Here is a 16930-nt window from a genome sequence, read left to right as displayed (position 1 = left end):
ACATTGAATTAGCCGTTGCAAAACACTTATACTAGCATGTCCTAGTCTCATATGCCATAACCAACTATCATGTTCATCCTTAGCAACTAGGCACAAATTAGTCATATCAATAGAATCTAAGTGCACCATGTATATACTTCCTATTCTATGACCAACAAGCATAATCTGATTAGATGTAATGTCAATGACTTTACAACCATTAATATCAAACATGACATTGAATCCCTTATCACAAAATTGACTAATACTCAATAGATTATGCTTTAATCCATTCATATATAAAACATTCTTAATTTGTATGGAAGAGGTATTACCAATAGTACCAATACCTTCAATTTGACCTTTTGAATCATCACCAAAAGTCACTTCTCCTCCATTTTTGGCGTTAAGCTTAATGAATCGGTTTTTGTCTCCGGTCATGTGTCTTGAGCATCCACTATCAAGGTACCATGAATTTGGATTTGTTTCCCGTGCCTTGTAGCAATGCTCATTTTCCTACAAACATAGATTAATTTCTAATTTTTGGTACCCAAATTCTTTTGGGTCCATATTCATTAGTTTCCAAAATCCTAGTCCCCTTAGGTATCCATTTGTGTAGGATATTCTTATCTTTAGTAGTAATGAGCTCTTTAGGAACCCATATACTTCTAACGATTTTTCCATTAGAGGTTCTTTAGGGACCTCTATGATTATAGTTTTTAAAACTTTTTCTAACAAAGTTAGATTTTGAATTTTCTCCATTTTCAAAACGTTTTGTTCCAACTTTATCAAAAGAAGTTTTAAGATCATCAATTTTCTTTTGATGATCATCATTGACCTTTGAAAGTAAATTTTGCAAATCCAAAATTTTCTTTTCAAACTCTTCTAGTTTGATTTGCAAATATTTGATTTTACTTTCAAGATCGTTGTTGGTTTTGGATATGAGTTTATTTTCATTTTTCAATTTTGAAACATCATTTTTATATTTTAAAACCAATTTCTCATAATCCGTAGCCAACCCATTATATTCCTCTAATAACTCATCATAGGATAAATCATCAAAATCAGATGAGTTAGAGGTTACCTTAGAATCTTCCCCGAATGCCATCAAGCACAAGTTTGCTACTTCTTGTTCCTCTTCATCGGAACCTTCTTCATCGCTCCATGTAGCCACATGATCCTTGTGCTTATTCTTTGATTGACCCTTTCTCTTCAATTGTGGGCAATCATATTTGACATGCCCCAGCTTGTTGCATTCATAGCAAATGATCGAGTCCTTCTCTTTTGGTTAATTTTTGAGGCATTCATTTCGTTTGAATTTTCTTCCTCGGTAAGGTCTCATCATTTTTCTGAACCGTTTGGAAAACAATGCCATTTCCCCGTCATCGTCATCTTCATCCGAATCACACTCATTTTTTGTGGATTTGAGAGCAACTCCAATGTTTTTCTTCTTATCCTTCTCCTTTGGTGTTTCTTCAATCTTATCAAGGTCCACCTCATCTTCAAGCATCATTTCATGAGTGAGGAGTGAACCGATTAGCTCTTCAAGAGTTAAGGATGTTAGATCCTTAGACTCGATGATTGCCGTCTTCTTTGATTGCCACGATTTTGGGAGGGAGTAGACTAACTTCCTCACAAGCTTTTCATTTGAAATGATCTCTTCATATGATTTGAGACCGTTGACAATCGTTGAGAATCTATGCGTCATAGTTTTGATATCTTCATTTGGTTTCATCTTGAAATTTTCATAGCTATGCGTTAGAATACTAATTTTAGATTTCTTTACCTCATCGGTACCTTCATGAGTGACTTGAAGTTTTTCCCATATTTCTTTGGCAGTTGTACAAGATGAAACTCTTCCGTATTCATTTGGTCCAAGAGCACAAAATATGATATGGATGGCTTTGGAGTTGAGCTGGAACATTTTTGTCTCTCATTCACTCCATAATCTTGGATGAGTGAGAGGCTTGAAGTATCATTCTTCTACGACATTCCATGCTCTCATGTCACTTCCTTGAATGAAGTACATCATTCTATTTTTCCAATAGGCATAATTAACCCCATTGAAGAAAGGAGGCTTGTTGACGAGCATCGAATCGAGACCGGAGTCGAAGTTTGAAGTAGAGGCCATTGATGACTTTGATTATCGATGTAACTCTTCCCGAATCGACTCAAGAGGCGATTAAACCTTCAAATGAGTTAGGCTCTGATACCAATTGTTGAGTTAATCGATTTACGGAATCAGCCAAGAGGGGGGTGAATTGGCAATAAAAATTTTGGTGGAAGCTTTTACAGAAAATTGAAAGAAATTGCACAGCGATTTAGAGTGGTTCTACTTTCTCAACCAAAGTCTACGTCCACTACCTTAGCTATCCATACTAAGGATTTTCCACAAATTCACTAATTTGTCTTTCTTTTGAGGACAAAGAGTAACCTTACAAACCCTCAAGAATTATACCCCAAATTCTTGAGAACACTCTCTCCCAAAGAGAACAATACAAATTTGCAAACTTACAAGGAAATCCTCACAAGGTAGATTGTTTGCACAATTCTAGAACAAAGAAAAGAACACTCAAGAATGAATACAATTGAGCACAATAAGTGTTCTTGAAAGCAAAATGAATATTGAATGAAAAATAGGCTTGAAATGCTCAAACTTGAGGTTTGATGCTTTCTCTTTGATTCTCTCTTGATTCTAGTTGCTTGATGTTTCTTATTCTTGATCAATGGCTTCTAAGCTTGCTTAAATATACCTTGAATCACTTCTGAACGTTGGGGATGATTAGTGAAGATAATATAGCCGTTTTAGTGTGAAATCAATTAATAAAACAACTTGGAGCGTGGGGGGAATCGATACCCCTTAAGGGGAATCGGTTCCCTAAGTGTAAAATTCAAATATTTCGACCGTTGAACAGTGGGGGGAATCGGTTCCCTCCGAGCATACTGGAATTCTCGGAGCCAAACCATTCAGGGGGAATCGGTACCCCCTTGGGGGGGGGGGGAATCGGTTCCCTTTGAGCAATCTGGAATTTTTGGCTTTGAGATGGTTCGAAATATTTTGTAAAATCGTTTTGAAATTATTTTAAGATTAAAACTTAATTTTACACTTGAGTATGGATTAAAAATGACATTTGAAAGATTTGGAGTAATATTTTGATATTCGAATAATTATATCGAATATACTTAGAAAATATTTTTGGAAAATCTTAAAATTCATTTAACTTAATTTGTTATATCGAAATATCAAAATGTTTTCAACAATTCTCCTAGCAGTTAGAGAACTCAAAGTTATTCTTGAGAATTTAAATTTTTTATTAACCTAAAAATACATTAAGTGTAGGCATAAGTCGAGATAAAAATATTTGTGATCAAGTAAATGTCATTTTTACGGGCTTGGTGAGGGTGCTAACCCTTCCTCACACGTAATCGTGCCCCCGAACACGATTTTCTAATTTTAGGAGACCTCAAATTTAGTATTTTTGGAAAAATAAAATATTTTATTAAAATTACCCCATTTTAGGTGTTCCATTCGCACTGTAAAAATGATTAGTGACAACTCTTAACATTTCATAAATCTTTTCAAAGACCCCTTACATTGTTAAAAATACGAAACCGATTTTTTATTTGTCAAGGTAAAAAATGGTGAGTACAGCTTGACAACTCTACTGTGATGTTTTAAAACTAAATATTTTTAGAGGGTACAACTTTTACTTACCACTAATATTTTTTTGATATTTTTGTTTGCATTTTGTTTACTTTGTATACTACGATTTGTTTATCTGTTATATATACTATTTGTTTATCTGTTATGTATACTATTTGTTTATCTGTTATATTTATTAAATTTATGTTATTTTATTTTCTCGCATTAATATTACACTCGGAAGGGATGGGGTTTTTTCCTCGGTCGAAATGAAGGAATCGTGGTTTATTGCTGCTATAGGGTGTAATTTGTATCAGACATTTTTGTGAACACTTACCGTGCAGTGCCTTAATAAACCCTTCCATGCCAGCTTGAACGTCACCGTGTTAGCTGGATTACTAGTTTACTTACTAATACAGCCTTCCGAAATCCCGAAACCCAGAAAAAGTGAAATTGGCTCTCCGTGGTTGTTTTCCCTAGAAAAGGAAGGGAACAGAAAGAAAGAAATCGAACTTCTCAGAAACCAAACAGACCCAAAAAAATTCGATTATTCTCTTCTTTTTGCCGGTAGGAAATGCAAAGCTTAGGACATTTACGACCTCAAGGCACAGTGCTGCTGAAGCGTCCTTGGCTCATTAAACCGTTGAACTTGAGAGCAGTCTCTTCGATTCCTCCGTATGAGTACTCCAACCAGTCTCGGGGCGGCCTTCCTCGCTTCTTCTCTGAAACTCTTCCTTCTTCCAAAGTAATCTCTTCTCTTTATCAACATATTTATATTTTAACCACAAGTTGCAATCTTTTATCCAATTGTTTACAAATTTATACATGCAGGGAGGTGTCATTCTCGTTCAGGGAGATGAATTCTGGCATATGACTAAAGTTTTAAGATTAAAAACTGACGACAGGTACTGTTTTTATCATCAGACGATTCCATTTTTCATCCTAATTCGTAACTGTTTTTTATTATTGAACTTATTGAAAACTCTGGGTTTTGTTTCAATTCGTTCAATGTTTATTTGTTTAATGCTGTTGTATAATTATGAAGAGTAGAGCTCTTTAATGGGAGAGGAGGTCTAGTAGAAGGGTTCATACAAAACATTGACCGCACGGCCATTAATTTTGTGGCTTTGGAAGATCCAAAGTTTGTTCTTCCACATACCCCACAATGGCACATATTTTCTGCTTTTGGTAAGTTTTCGAGTTAAAAGAAAATAATTGCAGTTGCAAAAATTGTTTTGTTTGTTTAATCGTGTTCCTGTTTAGGTTCACTCAAGGGTGGTCGAGCTGACTGGCTTGTTGAGAAGTGTACTGTATGTCACTATGTCTTATGAAACTACAAGCATTTCTAACTATATATCTCTCTTTTATTTTTGTTATGTTACTTTTGTTACTATAATGTTTTGTTTTTAGGAACTGGGAGCTAGTAGTGTAACACCTTTGCTCACTGAACGTTCTTCTACCATCTCCGACAATCGGGTGGAGAGATTGCAGCGTGTCATTTTAGCTGCAGCTAAACAATGTACATTTGATTTTACTTATTTTTATGACATATTTTCTGTTAATTTTACATTTTAAATTTGCCTTGTTATATCACAGTGTTGTTTGTTTTTCTTGGCTTTCATTCGGTATTAGTTTATTGTTTTGGTTTTCCTGTTGTTTTTTCAAACTATTCAATTAATATTCTTGTGAATGCTGATGTTCTCTATCTTGTATAAATTGTGATTTCTTCTTTTAGGCCAACGGTTGCATGAAATGAAATTGAATCATCCCATGAAGATTAAAAAGCTTATACCTCTTGTGAGTTATTCTTCCATTTTAATGCTTAAGTGGCTATCAAATTTTATAGTTACTTCTTCTGCAAGGTTATATCTCTTCTGATGCTGGTATGCAGATTTTCAACGTATAATATTATTGGGAAACATCACAATGTCACGAGGAATTACTGATCTTAGTTATATTTTCTTCTAGTTATCCACTTGCAGTTCCTTAAAAATAGCTCTTTTATTATATATGCTTTACATTGTTGTTTTCAGTAAGTATAATGTGTTTTTCCTTCCTCGTATTTATTGCACTTAAAACTTGTTTTTCCCTTTATTTTTCTTAATAGGTTGCCAAGTCAAAACAATCTTTTATGACCATTGCAGAAGCTACTCCACTTGTTAGTGCATTGACTTCAACTACTAAGGAACCTACTGGACTGATAATAGTTGGACCAGAAGGGGGTCAGTAATTTAGCTTGCACTTTATATTAGTCCTATACTTCTGCTGCATTTGCAGGTCTGAATGTCTTATATGGGAGGAAGCTAGCATTCTATTTGATTAGACTGTGTAAATACAACAAATAGAAAACAATGTTGTACTTTTTGATATCTACTATTTAGAATGATGGTGCTATGAAATGATCAAATGGTTGAGATAACATTGACACCCATAATTGAGGGTCAGTAATTTAGCTTGCACTTTATATTAGTCCTATACTTCTGCTGCATTTGCAGGTCTGAATGTCTTATATGGGAGGAAGCTAGCATTCTATTTGATTAGACTGTGTAAATACAACAAATAGAAAACAATGTTGTACTTTTTGATATCTACTATTTAGAATGATGGTGCTATGAAATGATCAAATGGTTGAGATAACATTGGCACCCATAATTGAGGGTCTCTGTTTTCTGCTTGCTTTGGTAAGTGTAAAGACAATTATTATGACTTGTGATTCTGGTGCTTCAGATTTTACAGAGAAAGAGGTGAATTTGATTACAGAAGCAGGTGCTACAGCTGTCGGTCTTGGCCCTCATCGTTTGCGTGTTGAAACTGCAACTATAGCTATTTTAGCGACTCTTACTCTATGGTCCGACTCTCAGCAAATCACCAATTCTTAGCACTCATGCAGGTAGTTCTTTTTTTTTGGTCTCACATTGGTGCCTGCAAGTTCTTACCGTCTCGGAGACATAAGTGTCTAATTATTATGTTGCAGATACAACGGGCGTACAAGGATATCAAATTTCCCTTTGTTAATGTGGATGAATGCATCAAATTATTTCGTACTGTCTGGTAGAGGTAAAAGAGGAAGATTACTTGATTCTTGTTTGCAGAGATGTGAAATAAATTGGTATTTTCATTTCTCTTCTGTTCCTTGCTAATCAAGCATATTTATTCTAGAGCTAACGTTCTTTTCTTTTTTCCACTATCATAGAAAGGGAATGAGTGCTGTATGTTTCATTTAAACTTGACTGTATTCTGTGATAGTTGATTAGTTTTATACTTTTTTAATATAAATTGTTGTTTCATGTATGTGTGTGTGAATATAGAGAAGCCAACTCCATTTAAGAAACATTCCGATTTAATTCAATAAACTCATTGCATCAGTTTTCAATGTCCATATTATATATCAATTGCACTTCAGTAATGATATACTATCAGATTCCTCTTATCTGCATGGCATCTACTTTTTGGACACATCAAATCTGCCATAGCATCAATTACATCTTCCTCGAAGGAACAAGGTCTGTCCTCGTCAATCATCCCAATCTTTCCAATCCCAACACTATAGCTTCTTGTTCCCATGACCCTGCTAGCTGATGATTCCATGGTTCTCTGATGCACACCTGGTTGTTGTTGTTGTTGCGTCTTCTGGTCAATGCCATGCTTAGATACAGTGCATAAAAGTTGTCTATACTCTTCACCATCATTTGCTGTGGACGAACCGACACTAAAGCTCTTAGGCAAGCGCGAAGGTTCAGGTAGAGTATGGCAAATTACCCTACCACCATAACCAGTCCTGCCGGCGCATTCGACCATACTCTTGATGTAGACGTCTCTTGCTTGGCTTAGAAGTCTGATGGGTAAACGTACTATTTTCATTAAAATGTGTTGCTTCTTTCTTCTGCAAGCTGTGCTTCTCATTTGTTTAACTTGTTGAAGCCGGATAAATTTTCGATCGTGTCACCTCGTGAGAAAGAAAGAGGGACTCTAATCATAAAACATTGTATTGTATATGAAGAAACTGTAGCGTTGAGGCAATTAAGAGAGAAAACGAGGAGGGGTTTATATGAAGGCGTTATCAGGTGGACATGTTAGTTGTGTATTTGAAATGGTAAAGAGCGTGTTTTAAACTATTTGAAATCATCAAATGTCAAATGCTACTGCAATTAAGAAAGGGGTTTTTGAAGAAAAGTAGCCCAAAATTGTAAACAATGACCAAGCAACAGTAAAACCGTCATGATCCAAGAGGAGAACCGAGTTATAAAAAAAAAGCAGGTGTCAAGAATTTTTAATTTTCTTGAAAAAAATATTCATGTTTGGAATCGTCTTCTTGATTGACAGGAGAACAAGTAAAAAAATAATTTTCCTCTTGACAAAATCTGTGTTTTCATCCATTTGAGTATAATATCTTTTTTTTATGTGACACAGTTTTTATGGACAATCCGAAGTGATATTCCTGTATGTGAATTGCTATTGCTAGCTACAAGTGACTGTTAAGAGTAATTGAGGCTCAGCTGAATTATATCTTCTAAAGCCATGCCCATGGATAATAGCATGAAAAGTGAAGGATCATAGCACCGTGAAATGTTACATACAAATTAAAAAAAAAAAATCTGGAAAGAACCTAAACAATATTTTCAATATTTAAAACTTGGGATTTTCTTTGTGCGGACAGGACTAAGGGTCAATTTCATTTATTTATCGTCTACAAGGTGATGACCCGTACAAATATTTTGTTTTTGCATTTTTTTTATAGAAACAATTTAATCTCGTCAATAGTTAATAATTTTTTCTTTTAATTTAGACTAAAAGTTATAATTGATAAAATTTCGATCACGAGAATGGATTAATTCGCGCAAAAAAAAGGATCGAGGTAAAAAAAGAAGATAAACATTGGTGTCAGGCCTAAAGACCCTCTATAGGTTTGTAGGCTTAAGAATACAAATATAACTGTCGACTATTGAATTGGATTCCGTCAAAAATCACATTAAATATTAAAAAGAATAGGCTTCAGAAAATTGATATCGCTAAAAGATAATTTTGAACGGATATCTTTAGGAAAATTTTACTTAGGAAGATTTATTTTTGATAAATAGGGGATGTATATTAAGTATATTCATTTAAAGACTTTTAATCATTTGATAAATAAATGTTCATCTTTATAATATATGTGATGTTTCAAACTTCAAGATAACAACAAATTTCTTATGCATTGAGATGGTTTGATTTATGATTAGAGAAAGAATATTTATTAAAGAAGGTTTAACAATTTTTGAAAAATCTTATCAGAAAATATAACATAAATCTAATACATCCATTTGAGGCTGCAATATTTGCAGTCTACATTTTTCTGTGTTTTCCTTTGTCTCGTCTTTTTTCATTTAATATATATATATATATATATATATATATATATATTCATAACCTATATAAACCAGAAATTGAAAGCAATGGCCAAGAACAATCTTAACATGCTTAGCAAATATATTGAAGGGTACATGGTGTCAAATCTAGTGCCATGTTCTTTTGTCCTATACTCCCTTGACAGGGAGAAACATGTAAAATCCAACCGAACGAGCCAAAGAAAACAGAGGGAGAAACCTTATCTTATTATCTGCATATCGAGAAACAAGAAACTTGAGTCTGCCTTGGTTGGTTCCTTGGAAGAAAAATGGTGTAACGTTAATCAATGGGTTCAATGGCGCAAAGTGTTTTAATGGCAGTCACCGTAACAGTCAACCAATTCGCTTCTTCAAACGTGCATGTCGTTCATAGGAAACAAGGGAAATCTCCATCCGCCACCTCTAAACCAAAATCAATTACAGCCGCCGTAATGACAAGGAGAGACCTCGTTTTATCCGCCGTGGCTTCCGCTCCCCAGCTCAGCGATTCCGGAACCCAGCTTCTCAAAAGTAACGTACCCATATCTTGTTCTTGCTTGTCGTCTTTGTTTTTGGGAATTTTTAAAAAATGGATTTAATGTGACAGGATATTTGAAGAAATCGGACGAAAACAAAGCCAAGAACGACAAAGAGGTAGGCTCCTGAATTCTAATAATATCTTTTATAGTTAAGATTTGGTCATTTAATGATATTGGGTTTAGAGGATGGAGAACTATTACAGGCGGAACTACAAGGATTACTTTGAATTCGTGGAAGGGACACTGAAAGGGAAGGAGGAGCAGCAGCTAACTGAAGCAGAAAAGGGTATTCTCGATTGGCTTAAAGCTAATAAATAGCCAATTGATTCAATCCATCAATCTTTCATTACGTGAAGATTCCAGTCGTTACATAATCCTCTCCTTACGCAGAGCGAATCTTACGTGTAATAGATGATTCCATCTTTGAATCCAATCATTATTGTAAATGTATAGCTTGTAAATGAACCTGATTTTGTTTATCATCTTTTGCTTATGTTTAGATTGAATTAATCCAATTTTGTTGGATTCAGTTAATAATTTCTAAAATAATTAATTTAATTAATAATTAAAATAATTAATTTAATTAATAATTAAAATATTAATTAATTTGATTTTAAGAAAATTAATTCAATTGATGAACGAACCACCCCTACTCTCAAATTCCAATCTTCTCATCTATTGCTATACTTATTTAATCAAATCTCAGGGATGTCCTGATGTAAGCCGATTAAAATAAGGTTAATAAATGGCGTTATCGATTAAAAAGGTGTATGGTTAAAAGCGGAAAACAAAATGTTATAATTTGAAACTGAAAAAATTATTCGTAGCGATAATAATAATGGTTGCAAATGAAAATGCTACTGTTGTATATAAATTGGGCAAAGAAAATATTGACTTTAAGAATATAGGTTCATGGCCGTAAAAGTTATCAATCACATTAACATGAGAGGTTGTACCTAAAATGTTATAAACGATAAGAAAATAAGTTATGAATGGTAAATGTTATAAATATTATCAACAAATTAGGGTGGGCCTAAAATGTTAGAGTTTAGTTGATGGGGCCTTAGATATTCTCACGATAAGAAAATAAGTTAAAAGTTAAAAAAAATTATGAATATCAATAAGAAATCCAGTTGCACCAAAAAATGTTATCATTAACTAAGAAAATAGTTTGCGATCTAGAATGTTAATTTTCTTTGTAATAAAATTGATTGCGCCTAAAATATTATCAAAGTTTAAGCTGATGGGTCCTTAGACATTCTCACTGTAACAAAATAAGTTAAAAACTAAAAATGTTATGAATGCCTATAAGAAATTCAGTCGCACCCATAAATGTTATCATTCACTATGAAAGTACGTTGCGATCTGGAATGTTAATTTTCTTTGTAATAAAACCAATTGCACCTAAAATGTTACCAGAATTAAAGCTGATGAAGCTCTAGAAATTCTCACGATAACAAAATAAGTTCAAATCTAAAAATATTATGAATATAAGAAATCATGTTGCACCCAAGAATATTATCGGTGAATAAAAAAGTAGGTTGTGATATGAATTGTTAATTTTATGTGTAATAAATTCGGTTGTGCCTAAAATGTTACAAGATTTTAAGTTGACGGGGCCTTAAGAAATAAGGTTACGCCGAAGAATGTAATCGATCACTAAGAAAGTAGGTTGCAATATGAAATATTAACATTTTGTGTAATAAACTTGGTTGCACCTAAAATGTTACCACAATTTATGCCTTTTCATTTTCTTTATTTAATTTTAGTCTTTACGTTTTACTTGCTTTAATGTTCTAATCGTTTATTTTTGTCTCTTTATTTTTCAGTACTTTAATTTTATTCCTTTAATTATTGTGTTTTATTGTCTATTTATTTTACTTCTATAATTTATTTTTTGCATAATTAGATTTTGTTTCATTACATTTTTTTTATCATGTATGGATATTATATATTTGTTCGTATTATTTATGTATGTATATATAATATCATGTTATAGATATATATGTATATATTTATATAATATTCTCAACCCTTATATTTATGTTCATATATTTATGAATGTATATATTCTTTGCTCTTTGGAATTGGTTTCGAATGATTGAACAAACTGTTTGTTTCATTCATTTTTAATGCCTTTTTACTCGAATATTTTCAAGAACACTTATTTGTAAAATGATCGTGGAAATCACTGTTTGGTCGAAGTAGTACAATCCGATACGACATTCGAACGAAATGTGAACTCGAAATAAATCAAGTTTATTTTTTTAAATTTATAATTAATTCATTTTTATTCTAATTCAAATGATGCAATGCATGTTTTTTTAATAGTAATTTATTTTATGCAAATGCGAATATTCAATTTATATGTAATTTGTATTTTTTTATAAGTCGAGGAGGGAATATTCTTTATAGACAAGAAATAGAAGAGATAGCCTTCCCGTAGGAGAATGAGCAAATCTCGATATTTCTTTTCGAATTAAAGGATTTTCCCTAATAAATAATATAACCCCCTTAAACTGATGCGGGTAGCCCGATCCGATCCAGGGTGTCACATTAAGGCCACCGGAGCGACCCACCGTAAAAATCTCAGAAAAATTAATTTTTTTGTTAAAACATGTAAAATCATAAAATCAATTTATAATACAAAAGTAATATTTATCAGTATTCAGAAATAAAACATATTTTAAAACTTGTATATATAACAAAATACAACCTACATTCCTCCTAATCACCTGAACCATACTCCGCAAGCAACACCGATGTAACTCCCCTACTGAAGTCGATAGTTGCACTGGTACGATTCTTTTAACCTGAAATGGAGAGTAATAGAGTGAGCTTTGGAAAGCTCAGCAATACAATACTACCAGTTGATGCTACAAGATATGCAGATAAATGTAGAACAATAAAATTTCCTTCTTGAATCAGACGTATACCGGTTTTCGGGAAAAGCTGGGTTCCACTGGTAGTTGATCGAATATGAGCCATAAAGATCTCAGTTCATAGAAAACATTCAGAGTACAATGTTTTCAAGAGATTAGAATAGGATGTCTAGTGTGTTCTAACCCAAACCAGTGAAAAGATATAAATCTTTTTAGAACAACAATTGTTTACAACATATTTTCAAAACCATGGTAGAACCTTCCGACCAAACACTATTATGCAGTTCCCCAAAACTACATCTGTAAGGGCTTACCCTAAGCACACAACAAAGGGAGCCAACCTAAGGAATACCTTGGGGTCTATAGGCCTACCCAAGGGCATCCTTAGGTCCGTAAGGATTTACCAGCTGGATCAGGGCTGTACCTCCATACTCCAAAATCCTACCCATATAAAAATCCAGTAGAAATCAGTTTTAGCCATAAATCGTAATATCTGGATCGTGATCCAATAATATGTCAATAATGTGATAATGGAATAAACCATATAACTGATCTCCACCTGTACACCATAAGTAGTCCCATGATTAACCTAAGGGAGTGACTTGGGGCCTAAGAGCCTAACCAAGGGTCACCTAAGGTCCGTAAGGATTTACCAGCTTGACCAGAGCTGTACCTCCATACTCTAATCTACCCAGATAATGTCCCAATAAAACAGTTCAAGTAATAACCAATGAAACAGGAAACCTGTAATACCCAAAAAATATAGATAATGACGAAAATTTTGAAAGTTTGATGGTCAACGTATAAAACTTGGAAAAGTTTAGGGAATTAAGTGATACATTTCCACTTCAAAAGTGATTTAAATATTTTTTCTTTAAAATAGTAAATGATATTATAAAAATATCATATCATATGAATTATAATTCTTTATAAAAAATTTAATACAAAATAAGTATTTATGAACAGTACCGTGAACAGTGAACAGTGTACCGATGCACTGCTACAGTACATGAACAGTGTACCAATGCATAAAAACTTCGAATAAAAAATGTGTATCAATGCACTTTTACCATTTTGTTTTCAAAATAATTCAACAAACCAAATTTAACATTTATAATTACATGCCACTATCTTTCATCACTATACTTTTACCATTTTGTTTTGAAAATAATCCAACAAACCAAATTTAACATTTATAATTACATGCCACTATCTAAGTCAAATTCCATAATAGGATGTCTTACTGATATTGAAATATACTCCTCGATGCTTGATATCACTTTGAACTCTTTATTCCAATACTACTTTTTACCTACGCGTGAAAATCATCACACGCTAAGTATATACTTAGTGAGGCAATTAAAACAATAAACAATGCAATACAATTCATGCATGATTTTCAATGTCAAATTCAAAATGCCATAAAATCATGTTATTTGCATATCCAATATTTTGCCATGATCAAAATAATATAACATATCTTATCAATAAATTTACCATTTATCCCATAAGCTCGTAAGCTTATTTTACCGACATACTTACCATTTATTACACAAGCTCGTAAGCTTATTTTACCAATATACTTACCATTATTCCATAAGCTCGTAAGCTTATTTTACCAATATACTTGTCATTATTCCATAAGCTCGTAAGCTTATTTTACCAATATACTTGCCATTAACCTCATTTATCAATCATTACTGGAATCCATACATTCCATAGGAAATTCATACAATTCATGTAATTTCCTTTTAATATTAGCACTCTCAGTGCTCTATCTGGAAAATCATACGCTTAATATGTTTCCCCTTTCATTTTAGCACACGAAGTGCCCTATTAAAAAATTCATACCATTAGTATGATTTTGTTACCATTTTAGCACATAAAATGCCCTATGTGAAAATCCATACCATTAGTATGATTTTCTTATCTTTGTCGCACCCTTAGTGCTTTATCTGGAAATCCATACACTCAGTATGATTCCCTTACCATTTTAGCACATAAAATGCCCTATCTGGAAATCCATATTTTCAATATGATTTCCTTATCATTTAGCACACTCAGTGCTCCATATGGAAATCTATACACTCAGTATGATTCCCTTACCATTTTAGCACATAAAATGTCCTATATGGAAATCCATATTTTCAATATGATTTCCTTATCATTTAGCACACTCTGTGCTCCATATGGAAATCTATACACTCAGTATGATTCCCTTACCATTTTAGCACATAAAATGTCCTATATGGAAATCCATATTTTCAATATGATTTCCTTATCATTTAGCACACTCTGTGCTCCATATGGAAATCTATACTTCCTTATCATTTTAGCACATAAAATGCCCTATCTGGAAATCCATATTTTTCAATATGATTTCCTTATCATTTAGCACACTCAGTGCTCCATATGAAAATCTATACACTCAGTATGATTTCCTTATCATTTTTGCACACAAAGTGCCATTCGGTAATCACTATACATAAATAAATTATGTTATTTTAACTATTACCACTTGTACGTACATAATTAAATGCACTCACCTTGACACTTTATAATTTCCAAAATATGTGCCTCACTATTGTCTATAATAAACCCTTTTTGTACTTGACTTACTTCAATTGCAAATCAATCATAATCTGTATAAATCACAAATTCATAATGATACATATGTTAGTATTTCACTAACATAAACATATCCCAAAATAACTCCATAATATACTTCAAACTATTCACCACCAACTACTTTAACTCTTATTAATTCTTTTTAATATTGGAACCAACTTTTCCAATTTACACAAAATGGTCCTTCACCATTTTATCACTTATATTCTTAATACTTATAATTCCATCATTGAAATTATTAACATTCAAATGCTTTGACAAAATCATAATTACATTTAAGTACTCCCAATATTCAAATGTTGTACTTAAATCACCAAACTTTTCAATCTTCCAAAATAGTCATATTTCACATCTAACACTCATTTAAATTCCAAAACAGCATTTTCCAGCATAGTACCTCAATTATATAACACTTACACAACAACCCATCAATTTTCCATATTCAAACAACTCGCACTACCTTTAAAGAATCAGTATTATGTATTGATATACACACTGGAATTTAATTCCATTTATTCCGTTGAAAACTAGACTCAAATATGAATGTATCCATATAAACAACTCCTTCTAATTCATTATGTACAATTTATGGTGAATTTTCAAAGTTGACCAACAGAATCTGTTTTGCAGAATCTGCTGTCTGATTTTTCTGACCTTTCCTTGGTTAAAAATTCATATCTTTTTGTATACACCTTGAAATTGATCCCCGTTTATTTTAAACATAACTATATCAATATATGAACATAATATATAAAAATAACCTCCAAATTACCTTTATATAATTTCTGGTAAATTTCCAAACCCACTGCAAAATTCAAAATATAAACTGTTTTCTTTAACCTCATCCCTAGTTTCTTCATCAATTCTTACAACCAAATCCTTAAAACCACTTAACTCTTCAAAACCCATAAAACACAAGAATCAACATCCCCTTCATCAACTCAAGATGAACTTGAACATGAATCCTAGTAATATTCATGTCAAAATGTAGAGAATTGAACGTAGAACATTTTTCCTAACCACAACGAGTCTAAATCTCAAGAAATAGCTTCAAAATTCAAACTAAAAATGTTTATCTTTCTTGCTTGAAAGTGCCGGCCCTTGGAGGAAGAAGAAGCTGTAAATGCTCATCCATGATTGATATTTAATGATAAATAAATCTATCACATGGCAATATATATTATAATGACATTTATTTATTCCATTCAATAAGAAATTTCATTTTTGCCCTTAAGGAATCTTCCTATTCACCATAAAACCAAGACACCTGATCCATATCATATTACAAATTCAAATATGAATTAATTTGACTTTTATTTCCGAAATTCCCCTTGAATTTTCAAAATTTGCGTTTTAGTCACTAAATTCCACTGTTTCGATTAAATCTAAAAAATTGCACATTTCCAAACCAAATTTCTCTAATCTAAAATATTAGAATATTATTTCCATCCATTTTATAACATCCTTCAAATTTTTGTAAAATTCCAATTCGATCTAAATTTCCAATTCCTTACCGAGCTTTAACCATTTCTAATTTTTCTTTACTAAAATTCCAAATCCAAAAATATGATTTCTATAATACCCCACTCTCAAGAGTAAACTATCTCTTTATGAAATAGAATTCTTTTTAGGAAATGTATCACTTAATTCCCTAAACTTTTCCAAGTTTTATATTTTAAACATCAAACTTTCAAAATTTTCATTTTGGTCATTATCTATATTTTTGGGGTATTACAAGACCATAGTTCATAACTCAGTAAATTCCATGATTCCATAAATCAAGAACAATTAATATTTTTTGGTGAAAACCGAAATCGGAGAACACATACCATGTTGTCATTGTTCATAAACCAGTAAATCAATAATTTCGTTAAAACTCATTTCGAAATATATAAA

At 32.4% G+C, this 16930-nt stretch overlaps 3 protein-coding genes across 4 annotated transcripts; 2 read left to right on the top strand and 1 right to left on the bottom strand.

Moving 5' to 3' along the window:
* Window positions 1-3955: 3955 nt before the first annotated feature.
* LOC120187491 (ribosomal RNA small subunit methyltransferase E) lies at window positions 3956-6800 on the top strand. Of its 2 annotated transcripts, XM_039191198.1 has the most exons (9): window positions 3956-4367; window positions 4454-4527; window positions 4668-4810; window positions 4886-4932; window positions 5033-5141; window positions 5358-5419; window positions 5730-5844; window positions 6350-6512; window positions 6597-6800. In XM_039191198.1, the coding sequence occupies exons 1-8, from the start codon at window positions 4197-4199 to the stop codon at window positions 6499-6501; spliced, it is 873 nt and encodes a 290-aa protein (XP_039047129.1). In that variant the 5' UTR covers window positions 3956-4196; the 3' UTR covers window positions 6502-6512; window positions 6597-6800. The 2 variants fall into 2 exon arrangements, with proteins under 2 accessions (XP_039047129.1, XP_039047128.1); XM_039191197.1 differs by having other exon boundaries at window positions 3959-4367; window positions 6350-6799.
* Window positions 6801-7021: 221 nt separating this feature from the next.
* LOC120187663 lies at window positions 7022-7525 on the bottom strand. Its single transcript, XM_039191329.1, has one exon. The coding sequence runs from the start codon at window positions 7523-7525 to the stop codon at window positions 7022-7024; it is 504 nt and encodes a 167-aa protein (XP_039047260.1).
* A 1706-nt stretch (window positions 7526-9231) lies between these two features.
* LOC120187455 lies at window positions 9232-10006 on the top strand. Its single transcript, XM_039191164.1, has 3 exons — window positions 9232-9516; window positions 9593-9639; window positions 9708-10006. Exons 1-3 carry the CDS (start codon window positions 9294-9296, stop codon window positions 9840-9842), a joined length of 405 nt encoding a protein of 134 aa, XP_039047095.1. The 5' UTR covers window positions 9232-9293; the 3' UTR covers window positions 9843-10006.
* The last annotated feature ends 6924 nt before the right edge of the window (window positions 10007-16930 follow it).

This window comes from Hibiscus syriacus, unplaced genomic scaffold, assembly GCF_006381635.1.
Source record: "Hibiscus syriacus cultivar Baekdansim isolate YM2019G1 unplaced genomic scaffold, ASM638163v2 tig00113725_pilon, whole genome shotgun sequence".
Classification (NCBI taxonomy): domain Eukaryota; kingdom Viridiplantae; phylum Streptophyta; class Magnoliopsida; order Malvales; family Malvaceae; genus Hibiscus; species Hibiscus syriacus.
The sequence above is the reverse complement of the archived record's forward strand: the minus strand, read 5'-3'. Positions and strand labels throughout refer to the sequence as shown.

Coding starts and splice junctions, on each gene's coding strand:
- LOC120187491 (XM_039191198.1), top strand. CDS start 4,197: ATGCAAAGCTTAGGACATTTACGACCTCAAGGCACAGTGCTGCTGAAG. Junction 4,811..4,885: donor GCACATATTTTCTGCTTTTG/GTAAGTTTTCGA, acceptor GTTCCTGTTTAG/GTTCACTCAAGGGTGGTCGA. Junction 5,845..6,349: donor AATAGTTGGACCAGAAGGGG/GTCAGTAATTTA, acceptor CTGGTGCTTCAG/ATTTTACAGAGAAAGAGGTG.
- LOC120187663 (XM_039191329.1), bottom strand. CDS start 7,525: ATGAGAAGCACAGCTTGCAGAAGAAAGAAGCAACACATTTTAATGAAA.
- LOC120187455 (XM_039191164.1), top strand. CDS start 9,294: ATGGGTTCAATGGCGCAAAGTGTTTTAATGGCAGTCACCGTAACAGTC. Junction 9,517..9,592: donor CGGAACCCAGCTTCTCAAAA/GTAACGTACCCA, acceptor TTAATGTGACAG/GATATTTGAAGAAATCGGAC. Junction 9,640..9,707: donor AAGCCAAGAACGACAAAGAG/GTAGGCTCCTGA, acceptor TATTGGGTTTAG/AGGATGGAGAACTATTACAG.